Source organism: Hypanus sabinus, chromosome X1, assembly GCF_030144855.1.
Source record: "Hypanus sabinus isolate sHypSab1 chromosome X1, sHypSab1.hap1, whole genome shotgun sequence".
Classification (NCBI taxonomy): domain Eukaryota; kingdom Metazoa; phylum Chordata; class Chondrichthyes; order Myliobatiformes; family Dasyatidae; genus Hypanus; species Hypanus sabinus.
In genome coordinates, this window is record NC_082738.1 from 26,972,678 (window position 1) to 26,995,897 (window position 23,220).

Below are 23,220 nucleotides of genomic sequence, written 5' to 3' on the forward strand. Positions count from 1 at the left end.
CAACGTGTCAGGCAGCATCTATAGAGGGGAATAAGCAGTCAACATTTCAGGCCGAGAATGCTTCATCAGTCTATTCTTCCTGATGAAGGGTCTCAACACAAAACATTGACTGTTTATACCCCTGCATAGATGCTGCCTGACCTGCTGAGCACCTCCATCATTTTGAGTGTGTTGCTCAAGATTTCCAACTTCTGCAGAGCTTCTTGAGCCCATGCCAGAATTGTGCCTTCAAATTAAGCAGCAATTATTTGCGTTTCACTCACCATTCAAAAAGTTCCGCTGTGACTCCAAGATTTGACTAACATTCGAAATCCAGGCCTGCCGGATTTCAGGATTTGAGACCTGTAGGACGTAGCGCACCATATTCCCATCCGTCCCACGTGAGGTCAGGGCAAATTTACAAGGATCATTATCCACAGTTTCTTCAAGGCCGAGGCAGCTAACCTGAATGGGGGTGGGATGGAGAGAAGCACTCAATAAATAAAAATCACCACAGAAGTAGCACTCATTTTCTGGTGATGCGGAACAGGAGGGGCCGTCACATGCAGACTCTACACCGAGAGCATCCTAGATCAAGATTGAACTTGGGTCGCCCAAGGATGAATTCTACCCACCAACACAGATTTTTCTGACTATCTTTGAGAAGTGGTCCATTGGAAAACCATCAAGGTCATGGTGTGGGGTGTCAGCATGAATTGTATGTGGTATGTCGGAGGAGTATGAGTTGGAAGGTGCCAAGTTTGACCTCCAGAAGGTTGTTGAGTGTGAGAGGACAGGGAAGTTGAGGGAAATGATTCATGGTAGAGAATGTATTTGCTTCAGAGTCCCAGCTTCGACACAGTGAGCATGCAACATGGAGGTTGAGAGTCTGATGAGGTAAGTATTTGGATGACAGAATTGATGGGCTGTGGCCATGTTTGCAGGTGATACAATGACAGGTGGAGGTGTGGTTAGAGGTGAGGAAGTCTGCAGAAGGACTTGGACAGATTAGGAGAATGGGCAAAGAAGTAGCAGATGGAATACAGTGCATGAATTGTATGGTCATGCACTTTGGGGTAGAAGGAATATAGACTATTTTCTAAAAGGGGAGCAAATTTGGAAATCAGAGGTGCAAAGGGACTTGAGAGTCCCGGTGCAGGATTCCCTAAAGGTTAACTTACAGGTTGAGTCAGTAGTAAAAAAGGCAAATGTAATGTTCATATTCATTTTGAAAACACTGGAATTTAAAAGAGGCTCTTCTCAGGTTGTATTTGGAATATTGTGAGTAGTTTTGGACTCCAGAGGAGGTTTATGAGAATGATCCTGGAATGAAAGTGTTAACATTTGAGGAGCATTTGGTGGCTGTGGAGTTTAGAAGAATGAGGGGTGAACTCAGTGAAACCCATCAAATATTGGAAGACCAAGATAGAGTGGAAATGGAGAGGATGTTTCCAATAGTCGGAGAGTCTAGGACCAGAGGGCACAGCCTTAGAATCGAAGGACATTTCTTTAGAACAGAGATGAGAGGAATTTCTTTAGCCAGAGGATGGTGAATCTGTGGAGTTCATTGCCACAGGCAGCTGTGGAGGACAAGTCATTTGGAATATTTAAAGTGGAGGTTGATAGGTTCTTAATTAGTCAGGGCATAAAGGTTATGGGAGAAGGCAGAATATTTAGGCTGAGAAGGAAAACAAGTTAGCTATGATTGAATAGTGAAGCAAACTTGATGGGCTGAATGGCCTAATTCTGCTCCTATTTCTTAAGGTGCTAAGTATTCATTTATGGGAAACCAATAACAAAAAGCACGCCAGCCAGTGAATCCTTGCCTTGAAAGACTGCAAGGGAGAGAATGAGTTTGAACAAATTAAGTAGAAGAGAAATAATAGATTAAAAGCAAAGCAATCTCTTTTGATTTTTCTGCTCATTGAAATCTCTCACATATTCTGCAACCTAGCAACAAAAGATATAGCAATTAATGGCCTCTCGTTAATTGGGAGCAGGTAGGTATTTATATGCATTGGCATTATTTGAAATAAAAATGGATTCCTGCCTGTGGTTGACTCCTAGCGTACTGAGCTGGCCCTGGCCAGGATTTGTGACTGGGCCTCTCACCATGTGATTCTGCAGCTCACTACAATGAGGCGTTCAAGAGCAGGTTAACAACATCCTCCCTTTTGGCTCAGATGATCAGAGAGAGCCAAGTCCCAGAGTAGGATCCTGAATCCCACTTCCAGCCCAGCACTTCGAACTTCCTCAACTCTTTCAGAAGCTTTTAGGAAAGGAAAACCATAAGCAATAGCTAAAATGCAAAAAAAAAGCCTCATTTATTCCTCCCCCACCCCCATGCATGCTTGGACAGCTTCACAATTTGATAAAAAACCTCAAATTTGATAAATTCAAAGGAGCTGCTTCAGAAATGAAAGTTGAGGACCTGCCAGATCCCTTAAGCTTCACAGTGAGTGTGTGAGTGAGAGAGAGAGGAGAGAGGGGAGAGGGAGAGTGGAGGGGGAGAGGGGAGAGAGAGAGAGAAATATGTGAGAGTGTTTAAGTGTCTATGGGTGTGTCTAGGAAGGATGTGCAAGAGCAAGTGTGTAAGAGTGAGAGAAAATATGTGAAAGAGAATTTGTCATTGTCTGTGGGTGTGAGGGAAATATGTAAATGTAAGTGTGTCCAAGGAGTGTTTCAAGAGCAAGGTGTGTGTGTGTCTGTGTGTGTGTGTGTGAGAGAGAGAGAGAGAGAGAGAGATTTATTGTAGGAAAGTATAGGGGGGATGTCAGAGGTAAGTCTTTACACAGGAAGTGGTTGAGTGTACGGGTGGTGGTAAAGGCAGATATATTAGTGGCATTTATGAAACTCTTAGATAGACACATGGATAAAAGAAAAATGGAGGGCTATGTAGGAGGGAAGGATTAGACTGATCTTAAGAGTAGTTTAAAAGGTTTTATGCTGATAGGCCTGTACTGAGCTGTAATATTCTACATTCTATTTTCTATGTTCTTCTACGAATGGTGGACCAGGAATAAAGGGCCAAATGGACTACTCCGACTTCAGTTTCCTTTGCTGTGAGCGAGTGAGGGCCTCTGTACCATTAAAAATGGGTTGGAAGTCTGGAAAATAGAGGTTAGGTTCTGTTCCATCAGTGGGTGGATAGACAGATGCCCATAAGCTGGAGGTGGAAGAGATTTGTCCTACTATAAGCACAGCAGAAAGGCAAAAAGGGAAAGGCTGTCCATCACCTTAATACTGTTCTTGAAGAGATAACCAGGCAGAGAAAATCCCTTCTTCTTATCTAGTGGCTCACTAAAGATCACGATCTGCTCGAAGAGGAAAACTCGCCGCTCCTTGCTGCGGGAGAGAAAGCCGGCATCCTGTTCGATCACGTGGAAGGTGTCCTGTTGAAGGAGTTTTCCCTGAGCTGTGATCTTGCCCTGGAGTTGGGAGGAATGGCGCACATGTCAGATTCTGCTGAGGTGCAGCGATTCAGTAATCAGAGTGAGGACAGCAGATAAATGCAGCAAAGCTGAACCTGTCACCTCAGAGCTGAGGCTGGAGTGGCCATAGTGTGATTTCTCATCAGCTGTCCACCCTACAACTCCCCTGGGGGGTGGGGGGGCAATGCCCAATGAGCCCAATCATTGCCACTTCTTCAGATTCCTGGCCTAAACCATGGGCCCTTACACTGATGTCACTGTGAGCAAGTAGCTTTTGAGAAGGGCACCGATTTTACCTCATTTCTTGTGCACAGAGCTAATTCCCATGCGTACTGTATGTCTCTGTGGAAAACTTGGTTTGAGGTCAGAAGACAAAGGTTTATGGTCCTGGAAGTATTCTGACCGGGTGCATCATGGCCCGGTATAGAAATTCAAATACACAGGACCACAAGAGATGACAGAGTGGTGGAATGCAGCTCATTCCATCACAGGTATAGCTCTCCCCACCATCAAGGTCATCTACAAGAGACAGTATCTCAGGAAGGCAGCATCCATCATCAGGGACCCTCACCATCAGGGTCCATGCCCTCTTCTCAATGCTGCCATCTGGCAGGAGGTACAGGAGCCTGAAGACCCACAAGGTTCAACACCAGCTTCTTCCCCACTGCCGTCAGGTTCTTGAGCCGACCTGAAAAGCCCAAACACTATCCTGGACTATATTCCCCACAGCCGTTACTGGTGTTGTTTCGTCATTTAAATTGTGTTATTTTAAGTTTATGTAATCTATGTTTGTAGTGTACTGTGTTGCTGCTGCATTTCCTAGCATTTATAAACATACCCATGACATTAAACAGACTCGTGACGCAAAATGACCATCCTCCAGACTCCTTCCTAAGCCTACAAGGTGGAATAAAGAGCCTTGCTGAGGGTTGTTAAACTGGAAAATGAGGAAAGCAGCTGAAAGCCAAAGGTACCTCGAAGCCTTGTAAGCGACCGACGTTCATCATATCATTGCAGCGCCTGGGCACAAAACACATCACCTCCACAGCTTTCTGCAGGGGAAAACATCACAAGGTTAAGACACGTGCAGGAGGCTCACCTTGCCTACCCAGGTTTGAGAGTGGAGGGAGGGAAGGTGAGAGGACTCTGTAAAGGAACTCCAGAGTGGGGCACTAAAATGTCTCCCACAAGAATCCTGGACCAACTCATTGCCTCGACTGATGAAGGTTAATGTACCAAAAGCCTTCTTCACCACTCTGTCTACCTATGACTACTTTCAAAGAATGTGTACACCTAGGATCACTCTGTTCTACAACACCCCTGGGGCTCTGTTCTCTGTGAAAACCCTATCTTGGCTTATCTTCCCAAAATGACACAAAAGTTGGTAGTGTTGTGGATAGTGTAGAAGGTTGTTGTAGGCTACCATGGGACATTGACAGGATGCAGAGCTGGGCTGAGAAGTGGCAGATGGAGTTCAATCTGGAAAAGTGTGAAGTGATTCACTTTGGAAGGTCCAACTTGAAGGCAGAATACAGGTTATTCATAGATTCCTTGAAGTTTCCACACAAGTTGATAGGGTTGTTAAGAAGGTGGCCTTCATTAGTTGGGGAATTAAGTTCAAGAGCCGCGAGATAATGTTGCAGCTCTATAAAACTCTTATTAGACCACACTTGGAGTATTGTGTTCAGATCTAGTCGACTCATTATTGGAAGAATGTGGAAGCTTTAGAAAAGGTACAGAGGAGATTTACCAGGATGCTACCTGGATATTGAGAGCATGTTTTATGAGGATAGATTGTTTGAGCTGGGGCTTTTCTCTCTGGAGTGAAGGATGATGAGAGGTGACTTGATGGAGGTGTACAAGAAGACAGAGTGGATAGCCAGAGACTTTATCCCAGAAAATGGTTCTGGTGCAAAAACCTCTTACCCCAAACTGTTTCCATCATAACCAATCCCCAACTCGGGACAAGAAGTGCATGGCAACCAAGACCTCAGATATTTCATATTATGGAGGCAAAAGTGTTAAAGAGGCTCTTAGACAGACAAATATGCAGGGGAAGCAGGAACAGAGATCATGTACATACAGAAGGACTTAGTTTAATTTGGCATCGTGTCTGGTACAGACATTGTAGGCTGAATGGCCTTTTCATCTGCTGTACAGTTCTGTGTTTTAAATTTCCCTACCTCTGACACTGGCTTATCCATAAGACCATAGGACATTAGAGCAGAATTAGGATATTCAACCCATTGAGTCTACTCCACCATTCCATCATGGCTGATATATTATACCTCTCAACCCCATTCTCTTGCTTTTCCCCATAACCTTAACTCCCTTACTAATCAAGGACCTATCAGCTTCAGCTTTAAGTATACTCAATGACATGGCCTCCACAGCCATCTGTGGCAATTAATTTCACAGATTCATTGCCCTCTGGCAAATAAATTCCTCCTCATCTCTAAATGATTGTCCCTCTATTCTGAGGCTGTGCCCTCTGGTCCTAGATACCTCCACCAGAGGAAACAGCCCCACCAGATCCACTCTATCTAGGCCATTCAATATTCGAGAGGTTTCAATGAGATTTCAACCTCCTCCTCATTCTTCTAAACTCCAGCGAATACAGGCCCAGAGCTCCTCATGCATTAATCTTTTATTCCTGGAATCATTCTCGTGAACCTCCTCTGGACCCTCTCCAATGCCAGCACATCTTTTCTTAGATAAGGGGCCAAAAAACTGTTCACAATACTCCAAGTACGGTCTGACGAATGCCTTATAAAGCCTCAGTGTTACATCCTTGTTCTATTTATATACTGTACTAGTCCTGAAATGAATGCTAACATTGCATTTGGCTTCCTCACCACCATCTCAACCTACAAGTTGACCGTCAGGGAATCCTGCACAAGGACTCCCAAGTCCCTTTGCACCTCTGGTTTTTGAATTTTCTCCCCTTTTAGAAAATAGTCTACACCTTCCTTCCTCCTACCGAAGTGCATGACCATACACTTCCCTTCCATTTGCTACTTCTTTGCTCATTCTCCTAATCTGTCTGGCTCCTTCTGGAGACTCCCCACTTCCTCAGCATTACCTGCCCCTCCATCTCTCTCTTTATTATCCGCAAACTTGGCCACAAAACTATCAATTCCGTCATTAAGATTACTGACAAATAACATAAAAAGAATTGGTCCCAACACTAACCCCTGCAGCACACCATTAGTCACTGGCAGCCAACCAGAAAAGACTTCCTTTATTCCCGCTCTTTGCCTCGTGCCAATCAGCCAATGTTCTATCCATGCTAGTATCTTTCCTGTAATACCATGGACTCTTAATTTGTTAAGCAGCCTCATGTACAGCACCTTGTCAAAGGCCTTCTATAAAACCAAGTACACAACATCCACTGACTCTCCTTTATCTATCCTGCTTGTTATTTCTTTAAAGAATTCCAACAGATTTGTCAGGCAAGATTGTCCCTTAAGGAAACCATGCTGACTACAGCTTTTTTTAATCATGTGCCTCCAAGTACCCTGAAACTGCATTCTTTGAACTTCTTTGTGAACCATCTAAGAGAGAATTACTAATGGCTAATCATACTAATACACTAATCATACTAATAGAGGGATAGAATTGATGAGATATCCCTGAGACAACATAGTATAGAATTCCCTGAAGGCATGACAGTAAATATTGCAGCAACAGAGACAGGGGTATGGAAAAAGCCACAACTGGAAAAGGTCAGAGTGCTTGATGGGATGGAGCAAGTCACAATAAAAGGGAGGAAGTTCATTAGCATCATCTCAAGGGAAACTAGGGATGGACAATAAATTCTGGTAATGCCCACAGAAACTGAAGAAATGAAATAAGCTATCAAGCGATTTGAAAACATAGTGATCATTTTGAAATCAAAAGTGCCGAAGTGCTGCAGTACAAGTTTGGATCGGCAATTTTAAGAAAGGTACAAAACAGCATAGAAAGAGACCCTTTGGCCCACCAAATCAGCCAACAGAAGGGGAATGGGGAGAAGAGGAGAGCTATGGTGATAGGGGATTTGTTAGGGGAACGGAAAGGAGGTTCTGTGGGTGAGAATGAGATTCCCCGATGGTATGTTGCCTTCCAGGTGCCAGTGTCCGGGACATCTCGGATCGAGTCCTCAGCATTCTCAAGTGGGAGGGTGATCAGCCAGAAGTCATGTCCCATGTAGGTATGACTGACATGGGTAGGACAAGTGACAAGGTTCTCCATAGGGAGTTCAGGGAATTAGGTGCTAAGTTAATGGGCAGGACCTCCAGGGTTGTGATCTCAGAATTGCTACCCGTGCCACACGCTGGTGAAGCCAGAACTAGGAAGATCATACAGTTTAACATGTGGCTAAGGAGCTGGTGTAGGAGGGAGGGAATAAAATTTTTGGATCTTTGAGCTCTCTTCCAGGGAAGGTGAGATCTGTACAGAGGAGACGGTTTGCACCTGAACTGGAGGGGGACTAAAGGAAGGTTTGTTGATGCTGCGCGGTTGGGGTTTAAACTAGTGTTGCAGGAACCAGAGTGCCAGAACAGTTAGTGGAGAGGTTGTGGAGACAGATGTTGGTAAGACCTCAGACAAAGTCAGGGATCAAAGGGTTGAGCATGAAGTGACTAGTGTCTTGAGCTGTGTAATTTCAATGCAAGAAGCATTTTAGGCAAGGTGTATGAGCTCAGGGCATGGATTAACACCTGGAATTATGACATTGTAGCCATTAGTAAGACTTGGTTGCAGGAAGGACAGGACTGGGAGCTCAATGTTCTGGGTTTCCATTGTTTTAGATATGACAGAGTGGGAGGGATTAAATGAGGAGGGGTAGTGTTGCTAGTCAGGGAAAATGCCATGACAGTGCTCTGTCAGGACACACTGGAGAACTCATCTCGTGAGGCGTTATAGGTGGAACTGAGAAGTAAGAAAGGTATGACCATGTTAATTGGGCTATATTACAGACTGCCCAACAGTCCGAGGGATTTAGAGGAACAAATTTGTAGAGAGATCACAGACTGTTGCAAGAACCATAAGGTTGTTATAGGAGGTGATTTTAACTTTCCACATTTTGACTGGGAATCCCTTAATGTAAAAGGACTAGATGGGATAGAATTTGTCAAATGTGTTCAGGAAAGATTCCTTCATCAGTACTTAGGCATCCCAACAAGAGAGTGTGTGATATTGGATCTGCTATTAGTGAATGTGACATTCTACACATATATTAAGAGCAAAAGGATTGCAATGGACAAAATTGGTCCTCTTGAAGGTCAGAATGGTAATCCATGTATGGAGATCTTAGAAGATTTTTTTTTGCTTCTGTAATTTCTCAGGAGACAGACACAGGGTCTATAGAAGTGAGGCAAAGCGGCATCAACTGTTGTTTCACCTTATAAAAAGGGTCCAAACATAATAAGGAAATTATAGGCCAGTGAGTCTGATATCAGTTGTGGGAAAGTGATTGGAAGGTATTCTAAGGGACCAAATACATAAGTCTTTGGATAGACATGGAGTGATTAAGGATAGTTAGCATGGCTTTGTGCATGGTAAGTTTTTCGAGAAAGTTACTAGGAAAGTGGATGAGGGCAAGGCAGTGGATGTTGTCTACATGGACTTCAGCAAGGCATTTGACAAGGTCCTGCATGGGAAGTTGGTCAGAAAGGTTCAGTTGCTCGGCTTTCAAGATGAGGCAGTAAATTGGATTAGACATTGGCTTTGTAGGAGAAGCCAGAGAGTGGTAGTAGATAGTTGCCTCTCTGACTGGAGGCCTGTGACTAGTGGGGTGCCACAGGGATTGGTGCTGGGTCTGTTGTTGTTTGTCATCTATATCAATAATGGTTAACTGGATCAGCAGGTTTGCACATGACACCAAGATTGGGGGCGTAGTGACAGCAAGGAAGGCTAACGTGGCTTGCAGTGGGATCTGCATCAGATTGAAAATGGGCTGAAAAATGGCAGATAGAATTTAATGCAGACAAGTGCAAGGTTTTGCACTTCAATAGGACCAACCAGTGTAGGTCTCATATAGTGAACGATAGGGCACTGAGGAGTGTGGTAGAACAAAGGGATCTGGGAAAACAGCTCCATAATGCATTGAAAGTAGCATCACAGGTAGATAGGGTCATAAAGAAAGCTTTTGGCACATTGGCCTTCATAAATCAATGCTTTGAATACAGAAGACGGGATGTTATGTTGAAGTTGTATAAGACAGTGGTTAGGCCTAATTTGGAGTATTGTGTGCAGTTTTGGTCACCTACCTACAGGAAAGATGTAAATAAGGTTGAAAGAGTAAAGAGAAAATTTACAAGGATGTTGTCGGGTCTGGAGGACCTGAGTTATAAGGAAAGATTGATAAGGTTAGGACTTAATCCTTGGAACATAGAAGATTGAGAGGAGATTTGATAGAGGTATACAACATTATGAGGGGTACAGGTAGGATAAACATGAGCAGGCTTTTCCCACTGGTGTTAGTCGGGATGACAACCAGAGATCAAGGGTTAAAGGTGAAAGGTGAAAAGTTTAAGGGGAACACGAGGGGAAACTTCTTCACTCAGAGGGTCATGAGCTTGTGGAATGAGCTGCCAGCACAAGTGGTGCATGCAAGCTTCATTTCAACGTTTAAGAGAAGTTTGGATAGATAAATGGATGGGAAGGGTATGGAGGGCTGTGGTCCCGGTGCAGGTTGTTGTGAGTAGCACGGACCAGTTGGACCAAGGGGCCTGTTTCTGTGCTGTACTCTATCTCTTCTCCACCCTTCCATTAGGCAGAAGTCTGAAAATACATACCAACAGGCTCAAGGACAGCTTCTATCCTGCTGTTATAAGGTTAACGCACAGACTCTTGTACAATAAAGGTGAACTCTTGATCCCAATCTATCTTGTCCTGGCCCTTGTGCCTCCATGTCACTTTCTCGGCAAAGCTATGTTTTGTATTTTGTTATTGTTTTTCTTTCCCTATTCTGTTCTTGTTTTTCCTTTCGTATTACCTTGATGTTGTCAGGCCTCCATAGGCAGACACCTCCCAGTCTTCACCCAGCTTGTTTCCAGCTCATCTCCTGCAGCCTATTTAAACCCAGCTCTCATCCACAGCTCTTGCTCACCCATCAAATCATCCAATTGTTTCTAGTCTTCCGTTACCGTGTTGCCTTGTTGTGATAAGTATCTGTTCTCTCTTGTTTTGTGGCCCCTTGTGGCTTGTTATTTTGCAGTTATTATCGAAGTTATCACTCACTGCCAAATCACCTCCGCGGCTCATGCCTCCTCTACGTTTGACAGATCTACTGATATATGGAATGATCTGTCTGGGTGGCCTTTCCCTGTATCTCAGTACATGTGACAATAATAAACCAATTACCACTCCTGCATTTACACCAATCCCATTTTATTCTCCCCACATTCCCACCAACTCCCCCCAGATTCTAACCCTCAGCCTCACACTGAGGATAATTTACAGCGGCCAATTAATCCATCAAACTGCGTGTCATTGCGATGTGGGGGGGGGGGGGGAGATCCCACGTGGTCATGGAGAGAACGTGCAAACTCCACACAGAGGTCGGGACTGAACATGGGTCTCTGGAGCTGTGAATGGCAGCTCTACCCGCTGTGCCGCTGTGCTGTCTGCAGTGAGTGGTAGTTACTGTACCTCTAACTGAGTGGTGTCCAGCTCAGCCTTCTTTGAATACTTCAGGAGATCCTGGAGAAAAGGGGGAAAAAATGGAACAGGTGACTTAAGGGCTGCAAATTTGTCAGCCATATCAGTATAATCAAACAATAAATGATTATTTTCCCACGGCAACCAATTGAGTACTCAGAAGTGGTCTCCAAAGGGCTGCAGAACCAGTATGCCTTGTTTTTAGGTAGGTTGAAGGAGGAGGAAATCTGTTGTGCTTTTGTATCATCCAGAATCCCTCCCTGGTGCCTGGAATGCTAACTGGAGCTGCATGGGGTTAAGTTTATTGGAAGGGCAATTAAATAGACCTTGCCTGGCCTTGCCGATTGCACTGAGTGTGTGTTGGGGTTGGATAAACTATAAGGAGTGGGAAGGGCAGGAGTTTCGCCCGTGTCTCGTCCCAACAGCTGCGACCCTGTGGTGACTTTGGCAATCCAGGAGGGAAATAGGCTCAGTGGAGAAGTAACTGATCAACAGGAAGTTGGCCGGGGTGTGGGGGAAGAACAGGGCAATGGGACAAATTGGTTGGCACTTTCACTTAAAAGGTGCAGACACTGTAAGCAAAATAGCTTCCACCCTTGTTGTATGATTCAATGCTTGACCCTTCTAGAAATGTACAGATGTTGCATGGTGTTTTAAAACAGGCCCTTCAAGGTGCTTATCCAAACTAATTTTATTTCCACAAATTCCCCCTAAACCTTTCCTATCCATCTACCTGTCCGGATCTTTTTTAAACACTGTAATTGCACACACCTTTACCATTTTTCATCCATATATTCACCACCTTCTATGTGAAAAAGTCGTCCATCAGGTCCCTTTTAAATCTTTTCCCTCTCACTTTAAATCTATCTCCTCTAGTTTTAGACTTCCCTGCCCTGGGGAAAAAGATTGTGATTATCTATACCCAGTGTAAGTACTTATGCATAGCCAATCATGCTGCAACTCTTCTGCGTCATAAGCATAGATTATGTTGATGGCGTGAGAAGGAGAAGGGAATTTAACCCATATGGTTTAGGTGGACCTAATGTCCTGTGTTTGTGCTGTAATATGATGGGATAAGAATTTAAAGGGGCCACGGCAAGCTCACATTCATTTTACTGTATCTGGTGCTCCTGGTGCGGCCTCCTCTACATCACTGAGATCCAATGTAAGATTTGGGGACCGTTTTGTCGAACATCTTTGCTGCATCTGCTACAAAAGGCAGGTTTCCTTGGTGGTCACCCATTTTATCTCTAAGGCACCGCAGACTGATTGGATGTACATAAAGTGACGCTAGGTGAAGTGGAAGTAGTGGAGGGGTGGGTTAATGGGTGGAGGTGCTGATCAGCCTGACGGCTTAGGGGAAGTAACTGTTTGTGAGTCTGGTGGTCCTGGTGCGGACGTCGCAAAGCCAGTTTCCTGATGGGAGCGGAGCAAACAATCCAGAGGCAGGGTGGGGGGGGGGGGGGTGTGGGGGAGTCCATTATGATATTGCTGACCTTTCTGGCGGGTAGTCTGGTGCCAATGATGCGTTGGGCAGTTTTAACTACCCGTTGCAGAGCCTTCCTGCCCGCCACGGTGCAGTTCCCTCACCATATGGTAATACAGCAAATTGTGAGCCTGGTGTGAATCTTTCATTCCCAGGAAATCCAGGACATTCCTGGAGCTGGGGGAGGCATGTGTACTGGAGCTGGCAATCAATCCAACACATAACATGGAGCATAACTCATAACTGGCTGCAAGGCGTCAGCAGGGTCAGAATCAGATTAATTATCACTCACTTTGAAGTCATGAAGTCTGTTGTTTTGCGGCATCTGTACAGTGCAAGTTCATGAAATTACTGTAAATCACAAAAATAAATATTGCAAAGGAAAAAGGTAGTGTTCACGGATTCATAGACTGTTCAGAGATCCGTTGGCAGATGGGAAGAAACTGTTTCTGAATCATTGCGTGTGTGGGTCTGCCCTTAAAGGGCCAGAAGATTTGCAGGGTGGCCAAAACTGTTTAGTACAAAAGCCACAAGCGTTGCGTGCCTGGCAGTGTGTGAAGAGTCGCTGCTTTCAGCTTGTTAAAGTGCCTCGCTAACAGGTCAGCCATAGCACCACTGTTGTGCGTCCAGTTGAGCGCAGACAGGCTCCTGAGTACCACAGAGCAAAATTGCGTATCGCAGAGTGCGCGTTCAGACACGCAAGAGATTAGAAGCAGCTCAGATGCAGCTACCTGGGAGGGATGTTCCAATCTTCCATGTTAGAAGGAAGGAGGAAAATTGTTCATTGGGTCAGGTACAGAGCAGCTTCCGGGAACTGGCAAAGGAACAGGAAGGAATTGTTCGGCCAGATCAAGGCTTACATACAACTACAAACCACACACTCCTTCCATTCCATACCCACACTGACCCTTTCTCTGTTGCTATGTTGACAGGGGTTGCTGCTTCACTATGTGGGCCGGTGCAAATAAACAGATTGGCTAAGGAATGGTAAACAAATTTTAATGCTTAATCAAGAACAAGCATCCCCTTCGATAATGTTGGTTATTTATCAGTAGGCCCAGGCATAAACAGACTGGTCCCCACCTTCAGAAGAAGCTGGTACTTCATGATTCTTTGAACGGGTTTGATAAGTAAGTCATTCAACTGAAGCCTGTGGCCTAGCTGTTGCTTCAACTCCTGAAAAACAAGCACAAAGCATTACTATAGAAGGGGAGGTCAGCCTTATGCTTCCTGAATGTTGCTTTCTTCCCCCAAATTCACCACATTCACTGCACTCTATGCAACTGTTTGTTATCTTTTAAGCATATTTAGCACTCTGTAATCAGGGAATATTCTGTATCAATTAGTGCCACGTTAAAAGCTCTACCCTCACTAAGCACATAAGTTGCACAAAATGCTTGCAGTCAGCAAAGCTGGAAATCTGGATTCAAAGCCACATCTCCAGAGATAACATGGAATAAGCTCCCTATTCTTCCCCAGTTAAGCTCAGGCATGCTAGCATAGAACTTAGTCCAAGTGCTGTGTGTGCAAAACCAGAGCGAAATGAAAGGGCACTCACTTCGAAGTAGGTGTCGATGTACTCGGAGACGATATGCTCTGATTTAGGTTTATTCTGGCAATAAACCACGTACATGTGCAACCGTCTTTCCTGGAAAATAATAGACGTTCATTCTGCTTAAGTTTCAACTCCAGACAAGAACTCACGACACAGGCCCCTTTGCACGTGCACGTTGTTTTCTTTCCTGGCCCTCGCACAAGGTGAGCTGGCTAAAGGATCCAAAACTGACTTGGTGGTTTGGTTATAGGAGGCAGAAGGTCATAATAATGGTGGAGTTTCTGATTGTACATCAGTGACTGCAGGGATCAGTGCTGAGACACTTGGAACTTGTGAGATACACTCAATGGGAGATACCCTCTAGTATCAAAAACAAGTCGATACAGGTTTAAGGTGAAAGGAAGGAGTTTTAAAAGGGATTTGAGGGGAATTTTTTTTTGATCTTTGTAATGTACTGTTAGAGGCGGAATCGGGTACAATCACTATGTTTGAGAGACATTTTGACAGGCTCATAAGTAGGCAAGACAGAGAAGGATATGGATCTATTGTAAGCAAATGGGATTAGTGTAGGGGGTGAAAAGGTCAGCATGAATGTGGTGGACTGAAGGGCCTTTTTTGTGCTGTAAAGCTCAGTGACTCTAAGACACTTTGCAGTTCATCTGAACAGCACACAAGGGAGTTACATACAAATGGTGAAACGTGTTCCTTAATTTGTGCACAACATAATTGCAAAGTTGAAGTCTGCTTGATGCTTGTTGCACAGGGACAGGGTGTGCTGGGGTAAGTGGCTGCACAGCCCCACCAGCATTTGCCCTGTCATTCATCATCACAGCAGGTGTATGGTGTATAGCTGTTAAAGTGTAAGCCAGCCCATGCGTTCTCACAGGGAGCCCAGAGGCAGAAGCTCACAGACATTTACCAGCTCTTTACACTGAGTCACCGCTGGGATCCTGCAATGGGTAAGAAATGGCGCAAGGACCCAGGGCATGTTCATTTCTATGGGAATGGTAGGGCTTTGGCACTGATGTGAAGGGAATAGTTAAAAAAAGTCATGTTTAATTTGTTCAAAGAAGTTTAAGATGTCCAAAATTAGAATTTTAGTTTTGTTTCTCGCTTTAAACTTTTAAAGAATTATTTTTAATTACTTCAATCTTAAAAATGTTAATAGTGCCTAATTATTGGCTATTTAAGCTTATTTATGAGAATGTTGCTTGGACACGAGGTACAATCCTCCTTGGAAAGAGAATGGGGGGTGACTTTATGCAGGTGTATAAAATTATGAGGGGCATAATTAGGGTGAATGCAGTTCGACTTTTTCCCAAGGAAAAGGAACCAAAAAACTAGAGGGCTGAAGTTTAAGTCCAGGGTTCCCTGAGAGGCAACCTTTTCACCTAGAGGGTGGTGAGTATATGAAATAAGCTGCCAGAGGGAATGGCTGAGACAGATACTGCAGGGTGTTGTGGACACAGCTCAGCACATCATGGGAACCAGCCTCCCCTCCATGGACACTGTTTACACTTCTCTCTGTCTCAGTAGAGCAGTTAGCACAATCAAAGAACCCCCCCACCGCCCAGAAATTCTCTCTTCTCCCCTCTCCCCACAGGCAGAAGTTACAAAAGCCTGAAAGCATGTACCACCAGGCTCAAGGTCATCTTCTGTCCTGCTGTTACCAGTCTTGAGTGGACCTCCTGCACGATAAGATGGACCTTTGGCCTCACAATCTACCTCATTGTGATCTTGTACTTTGCCATTTACCCGCACTGCACATTTTTGGTAGCTTTTACACTTTATTCTGCACTGTTATACTAGCTCAGTGCATCGTTTGATTTCTATGAACAATATACAAGTCAAGCTTTTCACTGTATCTTGGCACATGTGAAAATACTAAGCCAATACCAATACCATAATGACATTTAAAACACAATTAGTTAAGTACATGGATAGGAACGGTTTAGAGGGATATGGGCCAAATGCAGGCAAATGGGGACTAGCTTACTTGGGCCCTTTGGTCAGCTTGGACCAGTTGGGCCAGTTTCTATGCCGCATTACCCTATGACTGTGTGACTATTAATAATGATTTGAAGTTTAGACAGCCAGTGAAGCCGTGGTAGGGCTTTGCCAGCTGTAAAGACTGTCTAGGGTGCTTAGGGTGGCCTTTCCTCAGTGCTCCTGCCATTGGTCAGTTCACCTTATGTTAGAAAGAAAGGCCCTCAGCATAGGGCAGGGACATTTGGGGCTGGCTAAAAATATTTTAATTTACAAACTTCAGCCTAATCTGACTGAACAGCTCTCCCCACCCCCCATGTACAAAGTAATTTTAACATGTTGGATTTCTATTTGCAGTCAAAGTACATCTGATCCAAATGGCACATAATTGTTAGAGCAAACACGAGGAAATCTGCAGATGCGGAAATTCAAACAACAACGCACACAAAATGCTGGTGGAACACAGCAGGCCAGGCAGCATCTATAAGGAGAAGCACTGTCGACGTTTCGGGCCGAGACCCTTCGTCAGGACTCAAGGGTCTCAAAAATCCTGACGAAGGGTCTCAGCCCGAAACATCGACAGCGCTTCTCCTTATAGATGCTGCCTGGCCTGCTGCGTTCCACCAGCATTTTGTGTATGTTGGCACATAATTGTTTCTCTGTAGGGGACCGCAATAGTGAAACCAGCACAGAGCAAGATCCCACAAACATCGAAGGTGTTTCTACTTGGCAATGTGACAGTGTGCATGACTTGGAATATCAAGAGGAACCTTTACTTCCCCCCAAGAATAAGATAGGGTCTCAGTTGAATTGTGGCCTTCAGGCTCTGCAGAACTCCCTCTGTATTGCACATCAGTTTGGATTTAGTATACTTTAGGGTATGGATAGAGACCCACAACTTATGACATCATAACTCAACAGACATAGGAACAGAATTAGGCCATTTGGCCCATTGAGTCTGCTCTGCCATTCCATCATGGCTGATTTATTACCCCTCTCAACCCCATTCTCCTGCCTTCTCTCCATAACCTTTATGACTAACCAAGAACCTATCAACCTCCACTTTAAATATACCCAATGATTTGGCCTCCACAGCCTCCTGTGGGAATAATTTCTCCAGATTCACTACCCTCCGGCTGAAGAAATTCCACTTCATCTCTGTTCTAAAGGGATGTCCTACTACTCTGAGGCTGTGTCCTCTGGTCCCAGACTTCCTCACTATAGGAGTCATCCTCTCCTCATCCACTCTATCTAGACCTTTCAAAATATATAGGTTTCAATGAAAACTCCTCCTTATGCTTCTAAACTTGAGTGAGTACAGGCCCAGAGCCACCAAATGGTACCCATACATTATTGATTCCAAGGACAAACATGCTGCTAACTAGGTTACAGGTGACACCTCATATGAGCAGATTCTAAACCTGCGATCATAGTGTCCCTGTTGAATTATACGTGTTCTGTATCACTCGGACGTCTTATTTAAACTGACCCATCTGCCTTGTTCCAGGTTCACAATGAGTCACTTGGGTGCTTCACAGTGAACTGACCTTTCCCACATACAGACAGTTGAAGGCAAAGATTTACTAATTTTGCTCGTGCAGGCAGAGAGCAGATGTTGCAGCTGGCTCCAGTCTGACACACGGCCCCTGAGGTGTCCGTTTTGATTTGGATGCCCGACTGGAGCTCACACTTTGTCAGAGGGCCAAGATGAAAGCTGAGAAGTACTACAGCACCGGGCTTGTTTACTGGTCACCAACAAGACACCAAGTGAGTCTGCAGCCATGCTCCAGAAAGAAGCATGAGTTGGTGCCAAAATGTACAGAGACAGCATTGAAAGGCAAGGATCTGTTGCATTAATCAGAGACTTGCGCTACATGCATACTCTAAGTGACCCCAGCACCTCATATGCCAAGCTCGCTCAACATATCTACTAACCACACCTTATGGGTCCTCAAAATGCTTTACTTTATGATAAATAAGCAAGGTTTATTCATTAAAAAATTGCACGTTAAAATTTGCGCTCCCCCTCAAGAGTTTGCTCGCATTTAGAGGTTGTCCTTGAAGAGTTGACTTTGTTCTGGAACATTGTCGTTCTTTATGGGTGGCACAGTGGCACAGCGCTGTCTCACAGCTCCAGAGACCCAGGTTCGATCCCGACCTCTGGTGCTGTCTGTGTGGAGTTTGCACGTTTCCCCTGTTATTGTGTGGGTTTCCCTGACTGCTCCGGTCTCCTCCCACATTCCAATGACGTGCAGGTTGTTGGGTTAATTAGCCACTGAAAATTATCCCGAGAGTGTGGGTAAGGGGTATCTGGTGGGGAATAATGGGAACATGGGTAGAATAGATTACAGGGGAATATGCTGGCATTGAATTGAATGACCTCTTTTTGTTTCCTATAAGAATATGAAAAAAGATGGCCAAATTTGAGGATGTGACTAAACACATTGATGAGGGTAGAGCAATAGATGTAGTGTACATGGATTTCAGCAAGGCATTTAATAAGGTACCCCATGCAAGGCTTATTGAGAAAATAAGGAGGCATGGGATCCAAGGGGACATTGCTTCATGGATCCAGAACTGGCTTGCCCACAGAAGGCAAAGAGTGGTTGTAGACGGATCATATTCTGTATGGAGGTCAGTGACCAGTGGTGTGCCTCAGGGATCTGTTCTGGAACCCCTTCTCTTCGTGATCTTTATAAAATAACCTGGATGAGGAAGTGGAGTGATGGGTTAGTAAATTTGCTAATGACACAAAGATTTGGGGTGTTGTGGATAGTGTGGAGGGCTGTCAGAGGTTAGAGTGGGACATTGATAGGATGCAAAACTGGGCTGAGAAGTGGCAGATGGAGTTCAACCCAGATAAGTGTGAGGTGGTTTATTCTGGTAGGTCAAATATAATGGCAGAATATAGTATTAATGGTAAGACTCTTGGCAGTGTGGAGGATCAGAGGGATCTTGGAGGACATAGGACACTCAAAGCAGCTGTGCAGGTTGACTCTGTGGTTAAGAAGGCAAACGGTGCATTGGCCTTCATCAATCATGGAATTGAGTTTAGGAGCCGAGAGGTAATGTTGCAGCTATATAGGACTCTGGTCAGACCCCACTTGGAGTACTGTGCTCAGTTCTGGTCACCTCACTACAGGAAGGATGTGGAAACCATAGAAAGGGTGCAGAGGAAACTTACAAGAATGTTGCCTGGATTGGGGAGCATGCCTTATGAGAATAGGTTGAGTGAACTCGGCCTTTTCTCCTTGGAGCGACGGAGGATGAGAGGTGACCTGATAGAGGTGTACAAGATGATGAGAGGCATTGATTGTGTGGATAGTCAGAGGCTTCTCCCAGGGCTGAAATGGCTGGCACAAGAAGACACAGTTTTAAGGTGCTGGGGAGTAGGTACAGAGGAGATGTCAGAGGTAAGTTTTTTACTCAGAGAGTGGTGAACGCGTGGAATGTACTGCCGGCAACGGTGGTGGAGGCGAATACGATAGGGTCTTTGAAGAGACTCCTGGATAGGTACATGGAGCTTAGAAAAATAGAGGCCTATGGTAAGCCTAGGTAATTTCTAAGGTAAGGACATGTTCAGCACAGCTCTGTGGGCTGAAGGGCCTGTATTGTGCTGTAGGTTTTCTATGTTTCCATGTTTCTAAAATGTCCAACCAATTCTACTCTAACCTGATATCCACATAAGGAGACTCCATTTAGCAAAAGTCACTGGCTTGTTATAATGCCTTGTCTGCATTCCTGTCTCCCTCCCTAAAACAAGACAATTGTTTGACTGACTTGTAATGGTTAATAAAACCATTTATTAAATATAATTGTGATGGTCCTCCCCTAACTAAAGTGTGGCTTCAAAAGTGTGCCACCGTCTCCTCCTTGACCTACAATGAACCAATCAGCAAGGACCGAATATCAGCCACGTGACCTCGCTGACCTAGGAGATATATGAGCATAGAGCTGGTAGTTGGGACTAGGCCGACATTTGGAGATTTGACAACACCAGTGCTTTGGCTGAATGGTCTTTACTGGAATTTCTAATGTAATTCCATGCCAATGAATAGGCCTAAACTTTTGAGGTGAGCAGTCTGTCTCTGACCCAGCATGAGGTGCTGGTGTGACCTCCTTTAGGAATCCACCACCTATCTTTTCTCCTCCTTCTACCATCCACCTGAGGGAGCAGTTCAATTCCAGATGTGAGGAGCTCCTACCTATGCCCAAACTGTGAAATGACACCTTCTACCTCAGTAGCATGTTGATAGATACCTCAGCAGTACCCACCCATGTGCGGACAGCCAGGAATCCAGATGTGGAATTCAGGGGTGGAGAACATCAGCCTGACAGCCGTTTCTCAGCTCGGGGGATGTGAAAGTTCCTGAGCCACCACTGGGGTCCTTCCAAATGGTGTCCTGGCCAATATTCCTCCCTCAGTCAACACTACCCGAATCTTATGCCACCTACCACTGGTGAGGATGACCTCACCCCTTTCTCAATCTCAGCAGGGGTTGCCAGCTCTGGTGAGGTTTTGTCACATGACCTCTTGGTGACAAACCACTCCTGCTACTGGTGCAATCCACTCCTGCTATTGGTCATCCATCCTGCCAGTCTTCCCAGAGGTGATCAGAAAGCGAACAGACTCTTCAATTCTTGATTATTTGTTGATTAACATGCCCTTGACTCCCCTGCACCCATCTCTAAATATAAGATTTTAAAGAACACCTCATTTCTGGAGGTTTGACAACTCTATTTCTAGTTCTGGGAGTCTCGGCAGAGTTAGCTAGAGGTAGAGTGGGAAAATAGTTTGAACTTAGTTGCTCCAGTCAATTTCTACAATCTGGGGAAACGATGGATTGAGTGATTGAAGAGGGAATATGCTTACTGGAACAAGCAAGGGATTTATAGTGATTTATAAAGACCGCTCAGGGATGTACCAGGTAGTGAGGCTACCTCACAGCTCCAGGCTCAATCCCAACCTCGGCTGCTGTCCGTGTGGAGTTTGCACATTCTCCCTGTGACTGTGTGGGTTTCCCATGGATGCTCTGTTTTCCTCCCACATCCCAAAGTCATGCAGGGTCAGTGGACTAATTGGTTGCTGTAAGTTGTCCACAGTGAGTGGCTGTGTGTTGGGATAACCAATGGAAATCAATAGAAAGATTAATATTGAAAGGAAGTAAATTGGACTGTTTGGATGCTCTGAGAGCAGGCATAGACCGAATGGGCAGAACAGCCTCCTTCTATGCGATAAGGAAATATGAGCAGTGGTGGTATCGGGACTCAGTGTTACAGTCTACCATTTCGAGAAGGAGCAGGACACTGGCAGACTAGAGAGGTTGCACATCCCAAATGCACAATCCATTCCCGAAATTCAAACCACACTGTGCTTTCAAAACCTCTAACCCTTTTGCGCAAGTTTGCATCAGAGAGAACAAAAGCAAATGCAGACCAATTCTGAAGTGATAAAGGGCCAGGGGAAAAGATTAGATGGTGGAGGGCAGAGGAGGTGGGGAGGGGGTGGAAGTGCGCCTGGGGTCCATTTTACGTCAGTTATCTCGATAAAGTGAGCAGGGTCGCTGACGACTCACATGTTTTATGAAGAGCACAGCCAGTCGCTCTGGTTCTTCTAGGCATTTCTCCAGCTCGCCTAAGAAATAGCTGTGAATGAAAGATAGATAATTTAATAATAATCGGCCCTGCACATCATTGCCCGCCAGGATTCCTGTCAGTACAGCACGATGGAAAACCAAATTCTCATCAAGGGAACTGGGCTTTTACAGGACATGCTTCAAAAGTGCCAAATAAATGAACCAGAACCGCAAATGCTGGAAATGCAAAGTAAGATCGAAAAATACTGGAAACAGTCAGCAAGTTAGATTGCATCTGCAGAGAGCAAACCAGTTTCAGATTCACATCAGGTCTTTGTTTAGCCTCGGCAACACTTCCCTGCTCTCTCTCCATTCCCCTGGAATCGCTTGTGGTTCAAAGGTTTGTTATTGGCACCTAGGGTATATTCGATAACTCTACCTCCACACTCTCTGAGGTGGAGTGTTCCAAAGTTTCAGAATCCTCAGAGAAGAAATTGCTCCTCGTGTTCATCTGAAATGTGAGGTAGATAGTGAAGAGTCTCACCTCACTATCCCCCCTAGTGCTTTCTACATACCCATCCCCCACCAGCACCATCAAGAGGAAACTTCCTCTCAGTACCCAGCCCATCAAAACCCCTCAGAATATTTGTATTTCAATGAAGTCACCTCGCATTCTCTTGAATTCCAATGAGTGTCAGACCTGATCAACCTCGCTTCTGACATCTGCCTCTCCATCCCAGGAGTCACCCAGTGAAACATCGCTGCACAGTCTCCAACGCAAGTACATCTGTCCTTAAACATGGAGATCAGAACTGTACACAGTACTCCAGGTACGGTCTCACTGGTGCCCTGTAATCTTGCATCAAAACCTCACTACTTCTATATACTATGCCAGTTGTAATAAAGACCAACATCCTGTCTGCCTTCCTGAATACTTGCTGTATCCGCATGCTAATTTGTTACGTTTTATGTTCTATGATCTCCAGAGCTCTTTCCGTTCTCCAAATGACCACCAGGGTAATGTTGGACATCCAGTCAGCTGTCAGTTAATTTCCATCCTACTTCCACCCTGATCTCTCTGCCTTCAACCTCCCACACTGTCCCAATATAATCTCAAAGTACAGCATCCCATCTTCCTCTACAGCCCTCAGGAACCCAACAAAATTCAGATAACCATTCTGTCACAGACATTTTCTTTGTTCTCTTCTCAACTTCTGATTAAGGGTGTTTGGCCTGAAATGCCTCCACAGATACTGCCTGACCTGGTGAGTGTTTTCATCAATTTTTAATTTTTATGTTCATTATTTTTACTATTTGTTTAGCTCATTATGATAACTTTGAGGGCACCTTACTGTTGTTCTACTCACACTGCCAGCAAGCTGAGTTAAGAGCTGAGAAGGGAGGCTATTTTGCCCCTAGAGCTGAATTGCCTCCTCCTCTCAACTGTAACAACAGTGTGAGCCATGAGTTAACTATAAATGTGTCATCTAACACCAGACATCCATCTTATATATTTGGTTAACAACTGATGTTGCCTCAACAGTTGTTTGGAGAAGGGAGTTC

At 44.8% G+C, this 23,220-nt stretch overlaps 1 protein-coding gene across 4 annotated transcripts in view; it reads right to left on the bottom strand.

Annotated features, from left to right (window-relative positions):
- The window catches only part of LOC132384724 (rho guanine nucleotide exchange factor 25-like), a 407,339-nt gene that overhangs the window by 10,580 nt on the left and 373,539 nt on the right, over positions 1-23,220 (bottom strand). For 3 of the 4 annotated variants that reach the window (XM_059956127.1, XM_059956131.1, XM_059956129.1), the window contains 7 exons: positions 21,658-21,727; positions 14,099-14,188; positions 13,624-13,716; positions 11,046-11,096; positions 4,385-4,462; positions 3,216-3,407; positions 264-444 (listed from right to left, as the gene is read on the bottom strand). In XM_059956127.1, the coding sequence (XP_059812110.1) occupies positions 264-444; positions 3,216-3,407; positions 4,385-4,462; positions 11,046-11,096; positions 13,624-13,716; positions 14,099-14,188; positions 21,658-21,727 (755 nt within the window). The remainder of the gene's footprint in view (positions 1-263; positions 445-3,215; positions 3,408-4,384; positions 4,463-11,045; positions 11,097-13,623; positions 13,717-14,098; positions 14,189-21,657; positions 21,728-23,220) is intronic. The other variant, XM_059956128.1, reaches the window with a different exon arrangement.